The 24,167-nt window shown below is 45.3% G+C and overlaps 1 protein-coding gene across 1 annotated transcript in view; it reads left to right on the forward strand.

Annotated features, from left to right (window-relative positions):
- KLHDC8A (kelch domain containing 8A) overlaps window positions 1-24,167 on the forward strand; it is a 180,617-nt gene that overhangs the window by 129,696 nt on the left and 26,754 nt on the right. Inside the window, exon 3 of the mRNA XM_078641291.1 lies at window positions 23,787-23,951. Within this exon, the coding sequence (XP_078497417.1) occupies window positions 23,787-23,951 (165 nt within the window). The remainder of the gene's footprint in view (window positions 1-23,786; window positions 23,952-24,167) is intronic.

The raw sequence follows: 24,167 nt of genomic DNA on the forward strand, positions 1-24,167 counted from the left end.
AACTCACACTATATAAAAGTATAAGCATATGTAAGAGTAGCTCGGAGGACACAATTGTGGAATATAATTTCTTTTATAATGGTATGAAAAGAAATGTGCTGAGAGAAGCAGGCAATGTTATTTTATTTTATGCCAAATTGTATAGCACACTACTCACCCATGAATATATCCAGGTGCTTTGACAGGTGTGTAGGTGTGTAACCTTTGGGGTTAATCAAAGAATCAGGTCTTCACCTTTTTCTGGAATTCAAGAAGTGAGACGGAGGCTCTGATGTATTGAGGGATGTCGTTCCATGTTTTGGGTGCGATGTAGGAGAAAGAATGACCTGCTCTGCTTTTGCAAATGTGGGGAGTGTGTGAGAGTGAGGCAGAGTGTAGGTGCCTGGGGAAGTGTATATGGTTCTGTGTTGTGCAGGGCTTTTTGTGTGTGTGTGTGTGTGCTTACAAAGTTTGAATTGGCTGCGCTTGTGAACAGAGAGCCAATGAAGCTTTTCATGGTGCTGTGTGATGTGGCATGGTAGATTGAGTACGAGTCTTGCTACGGCATTCTGGATGACTGGTGTCTGTGTAGGAGTTGTTTGGAGATTCCAGCATACAGAGTTTTGCCATTGTCGAGCCAACTCGTAATGAGTGCTTGTGTCTCAGTCCATCTGATAATCAGTGGCAGCAATTTGAAGATCCTTCGAAGCGTGCATAGGATGTGAAAGCAGACGGCAATTACTGCTATTATTTATGGCATCATGTTGAGCTTTTCATCTAAGATGATTCTTAGATTTTTTGCGTGATCTGTGAGTATGGGTGTTGGTCCTAGCTCTGTCGACCAACAGTTGGAATTCCATGGAGATGTCTTGTTGCCAGACCAGAACTTACATTTTGTCGGAGTTGAGCTTCAGGCAGTTGGTTTGCATCCAGTGTGCTACCATGGTCATGCAGCTGTCGGTTGGTTCTGGTGTTGGTTGTCTTGTCTGTCGTTGAGAGGAGGAGTTGGGTATCATTGGCTAAGGAGATGATGTTGATGTCCTGTGAACGGATGGTATTGGCGAGTGGTGTCATGTATATGTTGAAGAGGTTGGGCCTGAGAGACGAACCCTGTGGGACTCCGCATATCAGAATCTTGGTGTATGAGGTGAAAGGTGGTAGGTTGACCCTTTGGGTTCTCCCTGTGAGGAAGGAGCAGACCCATTGGAGTGCAGTTCCTTGTATGCCAATCTTGTGAAGTCTTCAGAAGAGGGTTTTGTGGGAGACAGCTTTGAAGGCCGCAGAGAGGTCTATCAGGACCGCTGCTTCTCCTCAGTTCACAATGGTTTGAATGTCGTTGGTTGACACGATTAGTGGTGTTTTAGTGCTGTAGTTCTTGGAGAATCCTGATTGGTGAAATTCGAGGTGAGGTGTTAGTTGCTTGTTGATGGCCTTCTCAATCACTTTGGTTGGATTAGGCAGAAGGGAAATGGGTTGGAAGTTGCTCAGTTGTTTCAAGGCAGCTGTGGGCTTCTTGAGTAGGGTGTTGATTACTGCAGGTTTCCATTACTCAGGGAAGGTGGCGGTTGAGATGGATGTGTTGATGATGGGGTCAGGGTAATGCTTATTGGTGATGTTCCCAGGTTGTCGATGTGGTGGGGGCAAGGGTCCATTGGGGCCCGTGAGTGGATGGTCCGCATGATTGCTGCGGTTGTCATTGTTGGTGAGGGTTGTCTATTTTGTGAGGTGGCCAAATTGGATGCTGGAGGGTAGGTTGGCAATGAGTTCTCTGGGGGCAGCTTGATGTGCAAAATTGCTGAATATATTTGTAATTTAGCTGTGGAAGACGTTTATTTGGTTGTCCCAGAATTGTTAGGCGGTAGTGATGCTGTTGGCAACTCAGAGGGTAAGGCGAAGTCCTTGACGATTGAGAAAATCTCCTTGCAGCTGTTGGAACCTCCTTCCATGCAGTCCAATAGTGTTATCTCTTGGGGTCTCTTAATTGCTGGTGATAGTGCCTCAGTGCAAGGCCAGTTCCATCAGCAGGGTACTGTCTTGCTCTTCATTTTCTTTCTATTTGTTTGAAGTGTCGTTTGGTGTAGGAGGTCTTCAGTGTATCAGCTGGCCTGTTTGTTTGATCTGCTTTGCCCTTTGGGTTTGATGGATGCAAGAGAGTCCACGCAGTTCATGATCCAGTTATTGAAGTTGTTGATGTCCTTGTCGAGGTTGTCTGTGGGTCTGGGCTGATCCATGCTGAGTGCGCTGAGCCAGTCTGCTTCTGTGATTTTGCCCCAGCCTTGGCTTGTAATGCTGATGCTTGTACTTGTGGTGTTTACTTGAGGTGAGTTGATTTGGGAGTGGATGATGGAGTAGTCAGTCCATGTGAGTGGCATGATGGAGTTACATTTGATGCTGTCAATGGTGGTAAATATGGAGTCCAGTGTGTGAGTGCTCCTATCAAGCGATCTTGCAGCCTGCTGGGATGGCCGTGGCACTGTAAGGAGTCTATGTGTGGTTGAGCCAGGTCTAAGAGGTGGAGAGGATTCATGGTGCGTCGCTGTTCAAAAGGTACCTTATTTTGGTTACACGTTTGCTGCGTGATCATGTATTGAGAAGCATACACGCTAGTGGGTTTTGACGTGTGGGTTTGGTGTGGTGTTTGGTTGGGGTGGCATAGTCATTGTTGGTGTTTGCGTGGGATGTGTAAATGTGTGGCTGCAGAAGAACTGGCCTGGCAGTGGGTGCTAGTGAAGGGTGGTGAAGGCTCCAACCATGGTTTGAGATGTGGTGCGGCATCAGATCGTGTAACAGCATCCGCGTTTGAGCGACCTAAGGAGGGTTGTGACATATCGCTGGGTGGTAAATTGACCTTGGTTTCTGGTGCTGGGTGTGGTCTAGGGTGGACAGGTGCAGACGGGCCTTCCTTTTATGCACCTTTGGTGCATCCGTTGCACTGTCACGCAGCATCCATCATTAAGTGGGTCCTGGGTGGGGCGGGGAGAGTGGGATGGCATTTGGCAGGGCTTGTGTTTGTGGGAAGAAGAGACGTGAACTGGCAGGAGCAGGAAAGGAGCAGGGGGAAGAGTGGGGTGGCAAATGCACGGGAGGTGCACTCCAGGAAGTGGAACCCGGGCTTGAGCAGAGGAAAGGGCGCAAAAGCTTAAAGAGAGCAGTGGCTCAGAAAACATTGCTAAAGAATGCAACACCAATAGCTCAAACTTTAATAATGTGAGACCTATTGCATTGCAAATGCCTATTAAACAATCCCTTGCTCAAAATTGTACAGGGATTTTACTTGCTTTGAATAGTAGCAATGTTTTGAACATTTTAATACTCTTCCTATTTATACTTTTTATTATATATAACGATCATTGTTTAATTAATAGTTTTAAGTGATTTATTTATTATTATTTTTTTTTAAACCTTTATTGACATCATAAGGAGAGACAAGTCGAGGCCTACAACCAAGCCGGCCGGCCGCAATGTGCAAAATAATCAGGAGTCACCAGGCAAATATGACATAATCAATCAATACAAAGCAGAGGCCGTACAATCGCAGAAGGGGAGAAGAAATACAGAAACCAAAGGGCTAAAACACAGGAGTAAAAAGGCTTAATTTTATAATATGGGGAGAAGACATATGACAGGCTCACTTTCAATACGGAGGCATCCGATATCCCAAACCAACCTCAACATTAATAAGGGGGCATGGGGGCAAAATATCGGGGGGACAATACAATGCATTCAAGAAAATCAGGATACGTGAGACACAATCAGCCCCTGAGCATTATCCTCGTAACATGCCCGCCACCCAAGACACTACCAAGTCAGAACAGAGGGATCGGAAAAACAATGCATCAAAACCAGCCCGTCATAGTAACCTCTGGGACACAGGAAGGAAAAAAAAAAAAAGGGGGGGGGGCGAAGTGGGGAAGGGGAAGAGAAGGGAAAGGAAAATGGAGGGAAGACAAAATAAAACAATAAAAGGAAAATAAGAAAATATGAAAAACGAAAGGAAGAAGACACGCCGACACAGGCCCCCCGTGGCGGGAAGACAGGAGACAAAAGGAGTAGCGGCCCAAGTGGGGGTATGGCGATCGGGGAGAAAGACAGCCGAAACATAGCAGGAGGATTAACGACGCCATACCCCCCACCCGAAACACACCATAGGAGGTCGGGACAGACGCGGCCTCATGAAAAAGAGATACAAAAGGGCCATAGAACCAGAAGACAAACAAAAAGTAGAGCCCAACCCACCCGTCCCACCCTGCACCCCTGTAGAAGGCTATGGCCCACCCTTCAAACAGCGTGCCTGTCGCCCTAAACCAGAACCCGAAATATAGCGAGAAGTAAGAAAGAAGAAAGAGACAAAAAGGCAACAAAAGCGGAGAAAAGAAGACAGGAGGGAGGAGCAGAATAACCATAATCCGAGCGGGCGGCCGCAGCCCTCCGCCCAACCAGACAAGCACAGTCAAAAACAGACCAGGACGACACCCCATCACGCGCCACAAAACATTAGGAGAAGGGGACCTCCCACCTTTCTACGATTAAAAACAATTATGCTATTAAATCGTATACCGGGAATCAAACGGAAGTCGTACATTTCACCCCCAACCCTTTCGAGCGACAAACCCCACCCACCACATGGCAATGTAAAACCACATCCTAAATACGAAATCAGCATATAATCGAGTGGAATGGTGACTAGCATAGTTACGTGGGGGGTAGATAGATCCACAAGGGAGCAATAGTCCAAACAGAAAGTATCGATGCATCAAATATCGCAGCACGAGCAATGAAAAACAGGAGTTCAGTTGCGCCACTGGAGCGGGCGAGGTGGCCCCAATTATAGACACAGGCAAAGTCATCGAAGCAGGCACAGGAAGCAGTCCACCAATAGTTTCAGGCATCAATGTCGAACAGGGTCGCAGTACAGCATCCAAGTCCCCGGGGTCCGAACCTTGAAAAGCAGGGCGCCCCAAAGTCACCGACACACTACACGATCTCCGATCAGTGGCGGAGACACTCAAGTCAATCGAGGAGGGCGAGGCAATGAAGTCTTCGAAACATGAGGGCGACAAGAAGAAATGGCCGCCCAAAATGGCGGCAGATCGTGGCGTACCCACCGAGACGCCCAGGGCCAGGGAAGCGTGTAGGGATCTCAGGGCTTCCAGGATATCTCTGACCGTCGGCTCACGTCCACCAGCTCCGCTCCCCACACCCATAGGCAACACGGGCCCGCCGCCACAGGGTGATTCTCGTTTCAGAGGGTCGGCCGCCATTTCGTGAATCAGCCCAATCGCCGCTCACCAAGACCCCCGGAAAGAACAGTTCTCAAATATAGGACTTTACAAGCTCCGGGGGTCCCAGCAAGGGCGGCCTCGATGCCAAAAGGATGTCCGCCCGAGACGGGTCTCCGCCAGCACCAGCACCGGTGCCCCAATCAAGCGGAGTCCGGGCCCCGAGTACCAGGGCCGCCGGACAAAGCAGCGGCGGGGAGAGACCCCTTCACAGACTAAGGTCCCCGGGCCTCTCACCCACGTCGGTCGCGCGGCCACCAGGGCAGGCCCGGGTCAGGATCGCCGGGATCTTCGCACATCGGCTCCCAACACTGGTTCTCGCTCTCGGCCGGGGCCGAGAGCCGTCGGATCCCACCGGCCAGGTCCCGGTCCAAGTCTCGCAGAGGCCCCGATCTCTCAGAGGCCACAACTCCGGAGCCACTGCACACCGAGACCCCGGGGTCGGATGGTAAGTACAAACAAGCCGTTATGTTTCCAATGCCCCAAAAATGGGTCGTCCCCGGACAGGATAGAAGACAGGATAGGCAATCAGGATGGAGGGCTGCGGGAGCCGAGCTAAAGGGCGACCATTACGGCCGCGAGCTAGGCTCCTCCCCCTTAAGTGATTTTTTAATTATGTATTTAACCATTTTTATCTTAAAGTTATTGGATATTTTAAATTGTTCTTTTATGGCTGACATGCCGAAATAAAGATTGTGATGATGATCATGAAATTTAGCGGGTGGTCCCTCCGTCATGTGGACTGAGGCATTTACTTCATCCCCAGGAGCCGTCTAACAAGATATAAATAAGGCCCTAAGTCTCCAGAATCTTCAGCAAGAAAATAAAATGTGCTCCGTCACCTACCCTATCAACCACCAGATGCATGGAGCCATATTCAAGCTGCATCTCTTCATAGATGGGACATACTGTGATTGGGAAACATCCCTTATACCTGCTAACCATTAGTAAAGTGCCTGGGATCCCCCTTAAAACACGGTCAGATTGCCATTTCCCTTATTGGTATTTTTAATTTTCCTATAAATCCCTACTATATGACATATGGTGTAGCCAGGGCATGTAAGTTAGATGGCACTAGTGGACTGCAGCACTTTTTATGCCGTCCACAACAGTGGCAGTTCAAACATGGCTTCAGGCCTACCATTGTAGCCTGGCTTTAGTAGCGTAAAGGCTTTAGTATTGTAGAAATTGCAATTCAATCTGTCAAACTAAATGTTTTTGACAGGACAAGACCCTCCCTAAAAGATTACTAAGTCACCTATATCTAAATTTATCAGCCCATATGGTAGGGTGCATGGTATTTGAACTAGGGATGGGCGGAACTCATGGAGTTGTACTCCGCGGAATTATGCAGCATTTCATAAAAACACTGTGTGATTCCGCTGAGTTCCTTTCCGCCCACCCGACTCACAAATATATTCATGGCAGTCTGACGGAAGCATTTTAGTGCAACATACACCATGTAGTAGTTTTCCACATTCAATACCAAGGCTTTACCAACAAAAAAATAAAACACCTAGCAGGCTCCCTGAAAGACCAGACAGACACACTCCAACATCACAGTTGTCGTTATTGTCAACCACATCTCAGACCCATTGTCTTGCTGTCTTCAGGTCCTTCTCCTTTTGTAACCCACATAGTGCCCCAAATCAACCAGAAAGCCAGACACACTATTTATTATAAGATGAGCAATAATCCAAATAAGTGAATTAGGCTGACAAATACTTTGTATTTCCTTACTGGCTGTTGTTGCACTAAAGTTCTTGTCACATGTTTCACTAATTCATTTTCCATAGAGACATAAGTGCTTGATTTTCCAGCCCCAACCCCATCTTGTACGTTGATGTCTTGATTTTAGCAATGAAAATCAGCAGCTAAATCTTATCCAAGGCCTCGAATTCCCTATAGACCAGCGAGAGAACAGGGAGCTGCCCGGAGATGAGGCAACTATGAAAAATATCGACCAGCTGCTCCCGAGCAACATTTAAAAAATGCTCTCTTTTAACAGTAAGTGTTTACCCAACCTAGGACGACCTGCAGGCTTGGGGGCGGTGCTGTCTGCGTTTCTGGGACAGGAGAGGGGGGTCGCAGGAGGTTTCCTCTGAGGATGAGGCACAAGTCCCTCCTGTTACAGATGCTGCTGCAGACACCAGTTTCGCATCTTGTACGTTCACGCCTCGTGTCCCTCATCAGATGTCAGAAGCAAGCGGCCATCTTTGTTTGGGCCACATCTCTGTATCACACTTCGGTATGCATGTATACAGTTGTTGCGCATTGTTGAGGCTCTTTTTGGCGATACGCATGCCTTCCGTAGAACTAGTCTCATTGCGATATTCACGCATTCTTTCAAGGTTGTTCAAATCGATGTTACGCACTCCTTTGCTTAAAAATAGTTTGCGCTTACCATCTTCATTGTGGTTATTCAAATAAATTATCCTGGGGGTGTCAATATTACAATTCTTGTGCACTACTAAAAGTTCTTCAACCATCAGTGATTTCACCAGAGTGTAGAGTGCCTTCTATACTACTTGTAAGTACTATTTCGTTTTAGTTGTATTATTTTTCTGTTTTACTTTGCTGAATTAATAGTTTTCATCATTTAGTTTTCATTATTTTACCTTAATCGAAGTTATTATGGTATCAAGTGGTGTTCTAAACCTTACACCCCCTTAACCTTTTGTGTCTTCTTTGGGAGAGCATGCTCTTAAGTAGCAAGAGTGGAAAGATTATTTCTCGAATTACATTTCCACATTGAATTGGAATGACGATTTCTCTCCCGTAAAACAGAAGAACATTTTGTTGCACTCTTTTGGTCCTACTGGTTTCAGGGTTCACAATCAAATTACTAAAAAGCCACGTACTGGAGGAATTGTTTTTTTCGCATGCAGTGGAAGATCTGGATGTATATTGTGCCCCTATAGTCTGTGTGGGGATATATGTTTTAACACAGGAAGCACTTGAAGGAGGATACTGTGGAAGGGTATGTCTATGCCTTAAAAAGTTAGCGTTAACATGTTGCTTTGGTACGTTACACGAAGAGCTGGACAGAGAATAAAATTGCCATGCATGCTGCGACTTCTTCTATACAAGTTAGTCTGTGGGTCAAGGGAGAGTCTCCACTTCAGGAAGTTGTATAAATTGTTAAGAGGGATGAGCTCACTGGTAGATGCACCAAAGTCATTTTAGCTGACAACCAAAAAACTGTGGATCTGGACAACAAAATAGGGACTAAAGAAGTAGTTAATAAAACCTGGTGAAAAAAACCCGTGTCCTCAAAAGAAAATAACTCTAAATCAGTTTACAAAAAAGCAATATGAGTATTACAAAGATGCAAAGTGTTACAGATGTGTGTTTTCAGTTCATTTCACTAATATTAAAAAATGGCCAGCCCGAAATCAAAGGTGCTCAGGTTCTAGATGTGAGAAGTTGGCCTGGCATAGGCTGTCCACTATTCTAGTGGGCACCTTCCACCAGTCCAAACGACCCTTATTGATGGTAGGTTTAAGACAACCTTTATAGAAAGCTATCCTAGTGGTAGCTGTGGAGAGCAGCCTTCAGGCTAAGTCTTGAAGGAATGTAAAGCAGCTTGTTTTAACAGTCTATAATCTCGTGAATGACCAAATGAAAGGAGAACCACACCAGGAATTTATATAAAACATATGTATTTATTCTAAACACATCCCTCTAGTCTCTTTCTGAGGCTAGAAGCAAAAGTACATACAATAAACTTATTTAGCACACAGTAAATTAGCACAATATACGTTGAGCCCTAGGGGCGTACCAAACCATATATTAAGAAAGTGGTATAAAAACCACGTCTGACATAGATACAAGGCCTAGAGCCTTTAGAACCGCTGGGGCCTCCAGGAACCACCCATGGTAGCCACACAGGGAACCCACGGGGGACGCGTGCAGTGTCTGAACACAGCCGCGAATCACCATTAACTTCTATGGGGAAAGTCGCGGTTGGAATTTTAAGGATAAAGGACACTTAGAAGAGGACTTGGAGCAAACCCCTTGAGAACTAGTAGGTTCTAGAGTCAACACCCACGGGAGCACCAGAGTACTCTAGGTACCTCACCCAGGGAAGCCGATTGCATAGGTGTCTTTTCGTGTCGGGTTTCGTCGTCAATTTCAATGGCGATCTGCTGCAAAGTGCTGCTGGCGACCAAGTCGAAAGTGTCCGGGTGGATCGGAGATCTGAAGAACCTGTAAGCAGAGGGGACAGAGTCTGGGTCACTTGCCAGTAACCAGTAAGGCGATGAGCATATGCCCACTTGGTCCATAAAATAAGTGGGAAGGGTGTGGAACCCAACACATCTTTGGTGGAGTGATTAAGTATGCCCCTGCTTCTTCCAACAAATATGAAATCAGATCTTTTTTGGGTCGGCAGAATTTTATGCCAAATACGTCAGGACGTTTTTGAGCAAGTCCTTCCCTATCAAACAACTCTTTAAGGCAAGAGTGAATTTTTCTGGTCTGAAGAGTGTCAGCAAGCTTTTCAAGTTGTTAACAATTACATTAGCTATGCTCCAGCTTTACAAGGGTATGAACCAGCTTTCAAGAGTATTGTCACCACAGATGGAAGTTGCAAGGGACTGGGGGCAGTTCTCACTCAGGTTGATCAAGGTGGAAAAGAATGTATAGTCTCTTTTGCATCCCGTCCTATCACACCAATAGAAGAGAAGTATCCAGTAGTCGAGAAAGAAACCCTTAATTATGTGTGGTGTTTGGAACATTTTAGGGCATATATCAGGTGTTCACATTTTACGGAAGTGATCATAAGCCTTTAACTTAAGTGCAGGCCTTCCCACATGTCAATCAAACTTTTGGATTAAAATTCTGATGTCGTTGATGTACCAGGTGTCAAGAACAAAATTAAGGATTTTGTAAGCAGGATGCCTGTGCCGTTGAAGACCAAACCTGAGTAGGAAGACACATTTTAAGATTGTTGTGTGGCAGATATCAGTGATGATATTTCAGAAGGTGAATAGGTGGAAGGCACCTTTAAGGATGAACATTTACAGATTATTGGTGTTTGGATTAGGGCGGGTGGCCTCCTAAGAGTGAATTGGGAAAAATAATGCATGTGTAGTAGGAGTTGAGGCAAGAGTTGTCTGTTGAGGATGGCAAAGTGCTACGAGCGGGAAGGGTGGTTCCCCCAGAGACCTTGAGAGACAGGATTTGGACAAATACCATGAAGGCAATTTGGTGGTACTATAACTAAGTGCAGAGTTAAAAATGTGTACTGGTGGCCCTGTATTGACTGGCCATCGAGAAGAAGGTTACAAGTTGTGTTATGTGCACCAATTTGGAAAAGTCCCTCATTATCCTCAAACCACCGTTGTGTCCCATTAAGCGCCCAGAAATACAGTGGTAGAGGTTTGTATTGGACATATTAGGTCCTGTGCAGGACGGAATGGTAATTAAGTATGTCATAGTCCTATTTGATTATTTCCCCAAATGGCCTAATATTAAGGTGGTTTCCAAAACAGATACCCAGTCTATAGCTTGTTTCTCAGACATAGTATTTTTAAGAGAAGGGGTGCCCAAAGTCAATTGAACAGATAATGGACCTCAATTGTGTTCTGAGATGTTTAATGCATTCCTAAAAAGGAAAAACATTAAACACAAGACCACTTCTATTTACCATCCAGCTGGTAATGGTGCCATGGAGAGCTTTAACAGGGTGCTCAAAAATAACATTCAACTGGCTAAAGAGGCTAATTTGTCATGGGTTAAGGAAGTATGGTGCACTGTGTGAGCCTACAGGGTTACACCTTGCAGCTCCACAGGGTTTAGTCCTATTGAGCTTATAAGGGACAGATTACCTTTATGAAGGACAATGTGGCATTCCAAGAGGAATGAATGGACTCCTGTAGCGGTTAAGGAACAGGTGACAGGATAAATGTAAGAAGTATCACCACAAAAGGAATAGCTTCAAACTGGTTGGTGTACAAATCGGTGATTGGGTGTGAGTAAAAAACTGGAGTCTATAGAAAGAATGAAAGCAGATATTTCAACCTTTGCAAGTGGATAAGGTTATGTGTAACTCGGTCCAATTGAGTGATGGCTGGGTATGGCATTTGAGTTGCTTTTCTTTATGTAAGGGAGAGAAGAGAGTTTCTAATGATGCTTTTGGGGAGAGTACTGAAAATACTAGAAAACTTGAGCCTGATTGGTTGTTGGAAGTGTGCTTCTGGTGTAACTTGAACTTGAGCGGCTGGTACTACCAAGGAGCTAGTGGTTAATGAACAGTACCAGAGTGAGAATTTTGTCGAGGTTCAAGACGGGAAACTTTACTCACTTACTATCAAAAAATCCAATGGGAAGTGGATCTTTTACACTGGTTCGGTCATCACTTATCTCACTTTTTTAAATATATGCAGCCTTGCACTGTGTCCCGAATATATACCATTTCGAGAAATCTTTTTGTAACTCCTTTTTGGAATTTTATAGTTGAAATTCAGAAATAGATTTTTCCTAAAGAATTTTTAAAACAAAAAAACTTTTTTCATAAGCTCACTTATTTTCTAAGCACCTGTGTCTCACTCTTTGGGGTTAACTGTTCTAATGCTCATTACTTCTTACAATGTTTCCTATTTCTGTTACAGCCTTGAGAAAGCCCTGGCGCTACTCGCCATACAGGGTGAAACACGTGTCGGCTGTCCTTTTTCCTTTGCTTCATAAAGTCTTGAAAACCTACAACAAGAGTGAAATGGACTCTTTGCATTAATTGAGTTTGCCGCCACATGGGCTCAGGGTAACATCACTTCGAGCAGGGAGTAGAGAGCAGGAGTAGCAATGCATAATGACCTTAAGCAGGGTTGTATGCTTGCCCCCACCCCGATCCTCTCTGTCCTCCCTGTTTTGATAAAACTTTCACTCTGCCCTACAAAAAGCAAATAGCAGCCTCCCAAAACTAAATAGGGTATAAGTGAATTCACTACTTTATGTTGATGACCTAGTCATCTTTGCCAAAACACGTATAGGGTTTAAATGGAATTTGAAATCCTTAGCAAACTACTGTATTGCAAATCGTTGTAGTATTAATATTAGCAAAACAAAGGTGACACAATTTGGTAAATATAAAATTGCATTTGCTTGGAAAATGAAAAGTGAATGGTCAAAATACAAAAATATAAATAACCTAGGAGTCATTATTAATGATAGATTAACTATTAATGTTCTTGTGGAACTGGTATACTCTAGGGCCCTGGCTGCGATGTCCAGCCACTTTGAATGTATGGGGTAACATAACAATTCCCTTACTAAAGGCCTACCGAGCACTAATTATTTCGATTGCCACTTACGGCCTTCTGGCACCCATTTTTGTGAAACAACCCATTTTCAAAACTTTCAAAGGAGATACATTGCAAAGAATCTGACATTTTCCCACAAAAGCCGGAGTTAAGGCGTTATTTCTATAGCTAGGTTTGTGTTCTCTTATGCTTCTAAATTAGGTGGCCAGCATACATTTTATATCCTCACTAACTAGAAGATATGTTCATTCAGTTGTGCCTGACTGCTTCATGGATCTATGCAGAGCTAAACAGGTTTTGTCTTCAGTGAAAGGCAGAAATTCAATTCCCTATGGTCAAGTCGTGGCTTGTTTTTCGATCACGAGGCAATCCTTCGGGTCAACCCCTTGTATCATTGTAGAAGCAACTGAAACATGTGCCACATGTCGTTCATTGTTGACAAATGCTTCATTGAAAACTACATTTGCCTGCCTCTTTACATTGCCAAGTGAGTAGCTAGCAATTTGTTCAATGTGCCTGATTCTGATCTGCTCTCGGGACACTTATTATTTCAGATAAGGGATCACACCAACCAACATTATCGAAGTCTGATTACAATCCTGTCAGTGCTACTGTCAACTGCATAAGCTGAACAACCTAACGCACACTATGTGGCTATGCACGTCGCATAAGACATTGAAGATAAAAGTCTTCTAACCTTTATGCATAAAGGCCACATACGGACCGTTGTATCCGCCTTCAAATATTTGCCAAACTTGGGAGCATGACAAGGAAGCAAATGCATTCGCGCTGTTCAATGCTTCTAAAAAATGTTGCTTGTAATCATGTGAAGAGTTTTGCTGGCCTAAACTGTGTTGTCTTCTTATATTATTGCCCCCTTTTTTTAGTTTTCATCAATTTTGAATTTTGTAATACTGCTGCATGTGTTTATGCGTGGGTTAATTTAGTGAATCGAAAATTTTAAATCAACAATATTTTCACATTTCTTTATCAACTAATACTTTTCATTAAACAACTTCCTGTTAAGGAAAAAAGTATTTTTCGTGCAAACTGCATCACAATCTATAAAGCCTTCTTGGGGTTCTGGTTACACTAACTAGTCACAGAAAATGTGCACTTTTGGTTTATTGCATGGCCATATATACCTCTGCAGAGGTCTATACCAGTTGTTAAATGCCCTCTTCCCAAAATCTATGTCAGAGCTTCAGGCTATGGCCTGTAACGGATGAGAGAGTTTATAACAAGTGGTTACTATGTAATTGGACTCTTCCACCCACAGAGGGTGTAATGTTCAGAATTATACAGTGAGAAACTGAAATTAAAACCTTGGAATTCTGAAAAAGGCCTGAACCAGCCATTAATGCCCTTCTGCTACTCAGTCGTCTTCAACATTGCTCTGAACATTCCAGTGTTTTTAGGTCGAGAATGGGCAGTGGATGTGCTGCTCTGCGAGGCATGCTGTATTCAGGTAGGGACTTGAAGCTCCACTCACTCTCCGCCCGTATTTTTCATTGGCTTGTGTCATCGTCTACTGTAAACTGTGGATGTTCATTGGTCAATAGGAATAGTAATCCCTCCTTAGTACCACCTTGTCATATTTTGTAACCACCCATGGCAACACCCCCTGTTCATGTGTTGTTACTCAGTAGGTTTTAATTATAGCCTCTGAGCACTATTTTCTCAAATAGCTTTGTCCTGCCTTCTGTTGCAGGCAAGACATGCTCTCTAGTATCACTTTTTAAACATTTTTATAGCACTGGCCCAAACGCATTTGCAATGCAATAGTTCTCGCATTCGCGAGAGTTTAAGCTATTGGCATTGTAAATGACAATGCCTTTTATTTATCTGTTTTAAAAACAACACATAAATAAAGGGCATTTTTATTTGCAATCTCAGTAGCCCAAATTCTCGTAAATGCGAGACCTATTGCATTGCAAATGCTTGTTTGTTCCTGCTATTACCCGAATACCAATGGTTGCAAAAATCGGCCCTGTGGTGACTTTTCAAATGCCTTCCTATGGGTTGGATGAAAATCAAGTCTTCAATGGCTTTGTAATACATAGCGCCTAGTTGTCCGCCGTGCATAAAGGCATCTGGTTAGTTTGTATGCTGCGGATGATCCAGCCTGTCCTGAGTTTACCAGCAGATCGTAGACAAAGAGCTAGATTGCCTTCAGGCTAGTTGGCTTAGCTTCAGTGCTGCACAAAAAAAGAAACCCTTATGGGACCCGATGAACAAATTAATGTTTTTCTCAAAGCACCCTGGTGTGTTATATCAGGCACTTCCCTCGGCCTCTGTATCAGCACTGGGAGCTGTGATTGATGAATAGCTGTGGTTCTCTTTCATACATCACATTAATAGAAATGTAATGGGAATTAAATGTCCTTCAAGGATCTAAAGCCTTTTAAATTGATACTCCAATCGAGCATATTTCCTGTCTGGAGCCAGCCTCCAGAAGCCTTTGATAGTGGAAAGGGTAAAAGGAACCATAACGGCAGCTGTCTCCATTGCCTGGAGCAGCCCCGGGGAATCAGGGACTTCTGGTTGTCAGGGGGCAGGGCTACCATTTTACTACACTGCGTGGGAGTATGGGCTTGAAAAGTTAAGCCTTGCACTGATCTTGGAGTCAAAGCTAAGACGTGGCTGCGATCAGGACTCTGCACCCCTTTGAAAATCGAAGACCTGTTTTTAGGTCTTGAGTACAGATAGTTATTGCTGTCTGCAGGCAGACCTATTGTTTACAGTAACCTTAGACAACAAAGCCATCCAACCATGAGCAAGGAGCTGACCCAAAGCCCACTCTATCATAGGTGTGTGCTCCTGATTCGATTGCTTTCCTCCCTGTTCTTGTGCTTGCATTTGTCAAACTGTGTTCTGAATGGATGAGTTTTATTGTTCTACCTCTTCCTTGAGGGGACTCAAGCCTGCCTTGAGCCTACCAGACAGCGCAGCGGTTTGGTTGCAAAAGACCTACTGTGGGTTACTGAGACTTTATCTATGCTTACAGTAGCCCATTGCTTACCACCGGTTAGCTTTAGTGTCATTACTGGTTAGCTTTATTGTCATTTGCTTGCTTGATGTTAGTTGCAGCTTGTCAACCGTGTGTTTGTCCATCCTCTAGAGTATAGCCTCTTTACCATCTCTCTGATTGGATGGCTCCTTCCACTGCTGACTTTTATTGAACTATGTTTCTTTTAGCACAAGCACTCCACATGAATCATGTGTTTACCAGCTGTCTCCCTCATGCGCTTCTGTGCCCCCACCCACACTCATGTTCCCCTCCCTTGTCCATGTGCTTCTCTACCCCGTGGTCCATGTTACTGTCTCTCACCCTTGTATTTCACTTCCCCACCTCCGCTGTGTTGCTCTCTCTTGCCTGTGTGCTTCTCTGCACCCCAGTTGCTCTCCCTCGTTTATGTGCTTCTCCCTTTGCACCCGTGTTGTTCTCAATTGTGCACTTTCCTACTCTCACCCTCGCCTCCATGTCACTTCCTCACTGTGTTGCTGCCCCTCCCTCCAACTCCCACCCATGCTGTGTTGCTTCCAGCCCACATCCCACCTGCTCCCCGAGCACGCTCCTTCATTGAAAGATTGGGAAAAAAAACTGATTATGCATTACCTTTATTTTTGAATGATCCACCTCTCATTGTTTAAATAAGGAAAAAAGCACCTGTGTCATTTTGTAGGCGTGTGCATGCTCTTGTCTATAAAATGATGGGCACAGAGGCTGCTACACCTTTTCTTTTTTTTTTGTTTAGCCGTGATGCGCATCAAAACCATTGGTAAAGCCAATAGGTTCTAAAGGTGAAAGCTATGTTTTGCCAATGCTTGGTTTTTATTTCACTTTTAGCATTCCACGTGTACATGTTATCTTCCTCTCTCTACCTGTATTTCTTGTCTCTCATCCCCATTCCCCTCACATCTGTGCTATTTTCATTCATGCTTAGCTAATGCTTGTTCAGCTTGCTGGCTATTACGAAGCAGGACCACGCTTCAGTTAAGGAAGCTAGACCTCAAAGATGGCTGCCAGTGACGTCAGAATGACTTTAGAGGTTTTATAGAGCAGTTTCGGGGGGGAGGGAAGCTCTCTAAGTAACTTATGAGCAGCTTGGGATGGGACAGTGGAGTTTTCTGAACTAGTTTATGTGCCATTCACGGTCAGTCGTTTGGCTAGGGAACCCCCAATATCTGAGCCCTCTGAAACAAACATTGCTTTTGTAGAGCAAGAGCATAAACTTCTGAGTAACCTAACTCGCAAGTAAGAAGAAGAGTTAGGACCCAAATTTGAGTTTGGCGGGCTAGTACTCTACAAACATGACGTTTAATAAGGCAGTCCACCTTATTACAAGAGCATTAGGATAGAATGCGCTTGACACGTTGACGTCATGTTTGTGACGGAATAACCTGTCCATCAAACTCTAAATTAGGGCTTTTGTCATAAACACTGTGTTGATGACAACGCTCACTATACCAGTCATGATCTGTGACAGGAAGCTGGGCATGCTGTGATCGGGGTCCATCTGCAACATTTTTGGTGGAGCATCTTGAATGAATGAATGAAGACATTTATATAGCGCTCAACAAGAGTGTCCCGGCACTCATACAAGCCTTCCCGACAACCCAACTGACACCCCGTCGTTAGTGCTATGAAATGCTGCTGAAGGATGGGCGATCATTGACGGAATTACCAGGTTTTAAGCAATTTCTTAAACAAGGCTAACTATGTCACAGATCTCAATGACATAGGGAGCGGGTTCCAGGCCTGTGCTCCTAAGGACCTGAAAGAGATGCCGCCTGACCGGGCACGGAATATTCTGGGAACAGAAGCCAGGTTCAGAGAGAAGGACCTCCGGGTTCTGGGTGGCACGTACTGGGTTATTCTCCTGCTGAGCTAGCCCACGCCATTCCTATGAAAGGCCTTGAAGAATAGTACCAAAGCCTTGAACCTGATCCTCTTTGTTTACTGGAAGCCAGTGAAGAACTTTGAGATGTGGGGAAATATGGGTCCTTGACTTCAGCATAAGAACTGCTCCTGAGGCTGCGTTTTGGGCCATCTGCAGGCGCCTAAGCAGGTATTCAGGAAGGCCCAGATACAGGACATTGACATAGTCTATTCTAGAAGTAACCAGTGCCTGGACCACGGTCTTCCTACAGTCCAGGGTCAATAGAGGGAGAAATGTCCTCAGCATCCGCAAGAGGCCAAAGCAGGTTCCCACTACCGATTGGACTTGAGCTCTCATAGATATTGTCTATCATAATGCCAAGGTTTTTTCCATTTGTTAGGCGGAGAGCAGAAGTGTCTTCTGGCCACCAGTGTCTCCATTCATCCGGAGGAGGAGTGCCCCCAAAAATAATTTCTGACTTCTCAGGGTTACATTTCAGTTAGTTGGTCCTCAACCACGCAAACACATTAGAGAGGCAGATTCTGATCTTCTCACCCTCAAAGTCCTCTCCCCTGTCACAGGTAAACAGGAGCTGTGTATCGTCGACATATGAGATAATTTTAGCACCGTATTCTTCAGCCAGTGAGGCAAGAGGGGACATATACAAATTAAATAGTGTGGGGCTCTAAATGGAGCCCTGCGGAACCCCGACATTAAGACTGGGATTGCAGCTGCAAAGGAAGTTGTCCCTACCTCCTGACCTCTATCTTCGAAAAAGGAAGAGGCATTTTAGAACAGAGCCGCCAATACAGACTGCCTGCATCCTGTCCAGGAGCCTATTATGAGGAACGGTATCAAAGGCAGCTGACAGATCTAATAAGATCAGGATGGCTTTCCCTGCCATATCAAGGCTCTCTTTGATATGTTCTGAGACCTCTAATAATGTAGATTCAGTGCTATAGTTGGCTCTAAAGCCAAACTGGCTGATATGCAAAAGGTTATTCATTTCTGCATAGTCCATGATAAGGTGTTCCCGTATTTCTCCAGAACCTTGGAAAATGCAGGCAGCAGGAAAATGTGCCCATAACTCGCTGACACTTTGGAGTCAGCAGAAAGCTTCTTAAGCAGTGGCAGGATTTTGGCCTGCTTCCATAAAGAAGGTATATGGCCAGTGGCTAACGAGGAATTAAATATTTTTCTACCACAGGATTTATGGCCGTGGCCACAGTTCCCAAGAGTTTTGCAGGGCATGGGTCGGCAGGGGAGCCAGACTTGAGGTCCTTAATAATAGCCAGGGACCCTTTGGGTTGCAACCAGGGAAACTGCAAGAGAACGGGGGTAGTTCCAGATGTAGGTTCTGGGGTAGAAGCTGGCAAAGCTTCATGATCATAGGAAAACCCCCTGGAGAAGGATTCTTGAATAGTCACAATTTTTCCGTGACCATCTAGGAATCAGTTATCTCCAGATGTAGGTTCAGGGGTAGAAGCTGGCAAAGCATCATGATCATGGAGAGACCCCCTGGTGAAGGATTCTTGAATAGTCACAATTTTTCCATGAAAGAAAGTCACTAGTTGGTGCGTCCATTCGGAAGAAAGCGGGAGACCCTTGGCCATTGAAGAATGGGCGGTAAAGGCTTTAACAATATTAAACAGCTCCTTACTTTTGTTGCTAGATAACTCAGTTTTGATTGTCAGATATTTTTTTTTTTGCCTCATAGACTTTAGTGTAATGGGACTTCAGCGCCTGTTTATACTCGCATTTGGCATCAGATTCAAAGTTTTTCTCCATTTCCTGTTTGCAGACGCTCTTACTAGTTCTAAGCGCCTCGTTAAACCAGGGAGCAGAAGATCTGATTTTCTTTGGGGTACATGTCTGAATTGGGGCTAATTTGTGAGCGCTGTGGCGCACCCAAGTGTCAAGAATAAGAGCATCTCTCTGAATTCCCAGAGAGTAGGGGGGTGGAAGCTTCCGATGCTGCCCCAAGCACAGAAGATGTGACTCTGTGGAAGGCTCTGAACATGCGTTCCTTTTTAGGTCGAACATTCGAGACATCTTGTATATACTTTAGTATATACTTATATATGAGTATATACTTATATGTGTATGTACTATGTGGGTTCTGGAGATCAGCCCTAGCCCTAGGACTTGTCTGCTTAGGGACTTTTTTTGTTCAACTGCCTCTATTTAACTGTCTTAATAGAAAAAAAAACAGAAATGCTTTCTGCTGAGGGACTTATTTTTATTTTTCAGGCAACTGCCTCTATTTAACTTTCTTGATAGAAAACAGCCAGCATAGGTAAGTAAAATACCAGAATCACTTTAGCATTCTCTAGATTCCAGTCCATAGAAATTTTCTTCCACGGGCACCCGTAGACAATAATATTTTTTTCAAGTCTTGTATTTTCAGTGATATGACCACTGAAGGCCCTGTTTTTATATTAAAAACAGAGGTTTGGACTATACCATTTCCAGCAATATTTCTCTCCATGTGCTCCCATACTTGGTGTATCATGCAGTTTGGTGCTTACTTTCCCTCCATGTTAAAGAACAGTAGATGTTTCAGCACCCAGGCTAATGTGGTGGATAGCTAAATACATATAAGGTCCCAAAGGCGAGACCAATTGCATTGAAATGCTTGTTAATTACAGGAGTCTGAAGACCTCTTCCCAGCTTAGGTACCCTAAAACTAATAAGATAGTGGCCGGACCATGCCAAGGGTAGGGGCACATCCACCTCAAGCTCTACATTAGCAAAGATCTGGTTGAGGGTGTGATAGGGTAGGATGAAAGACAAAAGGAGCAAGGTTGAGGACTGAGAGAGATTCAGTGAGGGAATTGGCTTCCGACTCTGTGGATATATCCATATGGATGTTGATATCACCCAATATCATAAAATGGATGTATCTGAGGGCTTGGGGTGCAATCACTTCATTTATGGAGTTCAGAAAGTAGCCTGCTGGATCCGGGGGCCTGTAAATCAGAGTTCCTGCTAGAGATTGTTGTGCTGATAGGGAGCAGTGGAAATCTAGGCAATCTGCACCCTCCAGCTCTCCCAAAGAAATAGAATTGCAAACATAGTCTTTTTTTTAGATAATAGCTACTCCCCCTCCTTTGCCAACCAGGCAGTCCAACCTGAGGACCTTATAGCCGGGGGGAATCGCTGCTGCTAGGGTGAGGTTTGAGAATTGCATAAGCCAAGTTTCCGTCAGAAACATTAAATCAGGAAGATATCCATGCAGTAGATCAAAGATCTGAGATTCGTGTTTCTGGAAATTACCTGTGTTAAGCAATAAAGCCTTATAATACCTCCAGATCAGACCTTGGCGCAGCCCCCAGTAATATGAGCTGTTTTCATGGTAGATAACTTGTCGCCATGGGTGAGAACCCAACTGCAGCGCGCACATTTAAAAGCAATTTCTCCCTCCAGATCAGCGATGTTACCAATGCATTTCTTTGTTGCACCGCGGCTGACGAGTGTAGAGCTGTCATACTGGATGCGCTGTTCAAGAACCCCGGTAAATCCTACAGCATGGCCCATGGCGGATGCCTCTGGGACGCTTTCGGGTGCAGACGGGCTTGCCTTAGACCTTCGGCACACCAGTGGTGCCTCCGCTGCGCGCTTCCGCGCACCACCATTGCTTATAAACATGAAGACTAGAGCACGTCCAATCAGAAGTGGCGTCGCTCAACGTGCTATCGGGTGGAAGAACCCAAAAATGCCAGTCCCACCACCCGGTGCAGAACAAATTCAAGCAAACAGTAAATACAAATTAAAAACTGAGTGCAAGTTTGCGGGAGGTCCTGATACCTGGGGTGCAGTTTTGCACATTATGAATTTAGGGGGTCTCGGTCAGGGCCGGCGCTAGGCATGGGCAGTGTGGGCAGCTGCCCAGTGCCCCTTGCCCAGCGACCAACATGGGGCCCGCACCTCTAAGACTGTGATGTAGCGCTGCGAGGCCCAAGACCTCGCAATCATGTGCAGGTCTGGAAATAACAAGTTCAGGGACGCACTTCCCTGCGCATTGCCACACTGTGCCATGACTGCGAGGTACAGGGAAAGGGCGCCTCATCCCCTTGCGCCTCGCAGCTCTACACCATAAGTGCGATGCTCAGGGAATAAATGGCCTCTCCCAGGCTAATCACGGCCTGTAACTGGGGATCCAATCTTGTGCTGCCCACACAAAGGCACTGCAGGACACCCCATATCCCGCACATTTAACCCTTCAAATGACTCTCTTTTAGCCCTTGATGAGTTGTGATAGAGATGCTTGTGGAAGGTAGGCAGGGGGGGGCGTTGTAGCACACCAGGGGTCCGGCGCAAAGCAGCTTGAGTAGAGCCTTCAGCTACTTAGATGCAAACATTTAAATGAGTATTTGAAACCTATTCCCAGGTTCTGTACTAAGAGTATGCCCTGTAAGGTTATTTCAAAGTGCAGGGCCTGAATGTGTCACGTCTATGCAATTTAGAGGGGCCTCGCACATTCCCTTTCTGCCCAGGGCCCCAAAAATCCTAGAACCGGCCCTGGTCTTGGTTGTGTAATGTCGGGAAGTACTGTATGTTGGAGAAGCCGGTGCACGCTTGCGCAGTTCTTGTAGAAAAGCTAAAGTGGCAGGCGAGGCTCTGCAGCCGTCATTTCCGTACCAGACAACGAGGTTGCATGAGATGAAAAGATTTGTGGTGTTATTGGAATCAGATTAGTGTCCTGAGCTCCTGCTGTGAGAATGTGCAAACTGCAACAGGGCCGATCGATGAAGGAAAAACCAATAATGCCATGCGCCATCAATCAACCAGACATGCATCATTTGTCCCTTGTCCACAGTGTCGATTTGCGTGCCTGGAAAGAGGTGCATTGGATTGTAAGGAGAAAATATGACATAACGGTCAGAGCTGCTGACTTCGGAACTGGGAAACCAGGGTAGGCAGCGGCTCGATTCATCATCCTGTGATTCTGGGCAAACCACTTAATCTCCCTGTGCCTACCAAAAATGTATGTATCCTTCTGTAACCTAACTGGCGCCAGTGGTTAATTTGGTTAAAAAAAAATAAGTGCTGGGGCTCTCGTCAGGAGGCAGCTTGCACCTGCCTATTACTCCTACCTAAAACAGAACCAGCTACTTACCATGAAAGTGGATAGAGGATGTGGAGTAATGGCCAGAGCTGCCGACTTCGGAGCTGGGGAGCCAGGTTCGAGTCTCGGCATGGGCTCAAGATCCTGTAGGCCTGGGCAAATAACTTACAGCCTGATTCATCAATCTCCCGTTTTGCGAGCCCCTAATAGCGATTCATAACGAATCGCTATTAAGGACTTGCAAAACGGGATTCATGTAGGAATTGCATAAAGAAATGCGATTCCTACACATTCCTTATTTGCGATTAGCAAATTGCTAATCGCAAATAAGGAATAACTCCCCATTCATTCCTATGGGCCAAAAGGCCCATAGGAATGAATGGGGAGTATTCCTTATTTGCGATTATCAATTAGCTAATCGCAAATAAGATAGCGATTTAAAAGGTGCCAGGGGTGTCCAAAGGACACCCTGTAGCACCCCTTAAATGCAAATTGAAACAGGTGTTTCGCACACACATGTCCAAAGGACATGTGTGTGTGCAACATGCAACTTAGAAAAATGCTTTTAAAAGCATTTTTCTAAGTTTTCGCTATTTACCACGAGGTTTGACCTCGCGGTAAATAGCGGGCCGAAATTGCGAATTCGTAATTTTTAAATGGATGATGAATTGCATTTAAGGAATCTCAAATAGAGATTCCTTAAATGTAATTCCTCGCAAAATAGCGAAATCACTATTACCGATTTTTGCATTTGGGATGATGAATCCCAAATGCAAAAATAGCGCTCGCAAAGGGCCAAATTCTCAGAATCTGGCCCTTTGCGAGCCGATTTTGGCTTGATGAATCAGGCTGTATGTCTTTCAGTGCCTACCATAAATTAATGTATCCTTAACTGCTGCTCATGAAAAGCGCCCGTGTTGATGATTAAGTGCCGGTGCTAAGCACCAGATACCACCAGCTCAAATTAAGCACTGAGATGCTCATGTAAAGCGCTACCTTCGGGTTGAGTTAACGCTGTATAAAACTGCAAAAAAATAAGGAAACTGAAAGGATTCCCAGGACTTCCTTCCAGTAATTATTTTCCCTATAGCTGCCTCTGCTCTACAGAGGCGGCCTTTCTGCTGTACCAACAGAGGCGGCCTTGCTGCTGTACCAACTCAACTGGTTGTTAAGGGGGGATTAGGAGGGTAAGAATTCCCAGCTGCCCCGCGCCTCTAGTAACTTGCTCCAAAATATTGGGCCTCAAGGCCCGTCTGCCCTACCGGGCCCAGAGCTTTCAGACCCTGTGACGTCTTTCCATTCTCTGTCTCTGCAGACTGCCGAGTCTACGCCGCCGGCGGGATGGGCCTGGACCTGCGGCCGCACAGCCACCTGCAGCAGTACGACATGCTGAAGGACATCTGGGTGCACATGGCCAACATGCCCACCCCGCGCTACGGGGCCACCTCCTACCTGCGCGGCACCAAGATCTACGTGCTGGGTAAGAAAGGAGGAGCGCTGGGGGGAGGGGCGGGGCGGAGTCGACCACTTGGAACGAGGTGGGGGCTTACGGGGCATACCACCTCAAGCTCTATGGTTTCTGTACTGATAAGTGAACGCATTAATTCAAGTTCTCCCCTTGGTTTCAGAAGGAGCCTTGTTTTGTTGTTCTTGCTTCAGTTTTGTAAGCGGGGCCGCTGCAGTGCACTTTAGATGG

This window comes from Lissotriton helveticus, chromosome 5_1 (assembly GCF_964261635.1).
Source record: "Lissotriton helveticus chromosome 5_1, aLisHel1.1, whole genome shotgun sequence".
In the NCBI taxonomy this organism is placed as follows: Eukaryota; Metazoa; Chordata; class Amphibia; order Caudata; family Salamandridae; genus Lissotriton; species Lissotriton helveticus.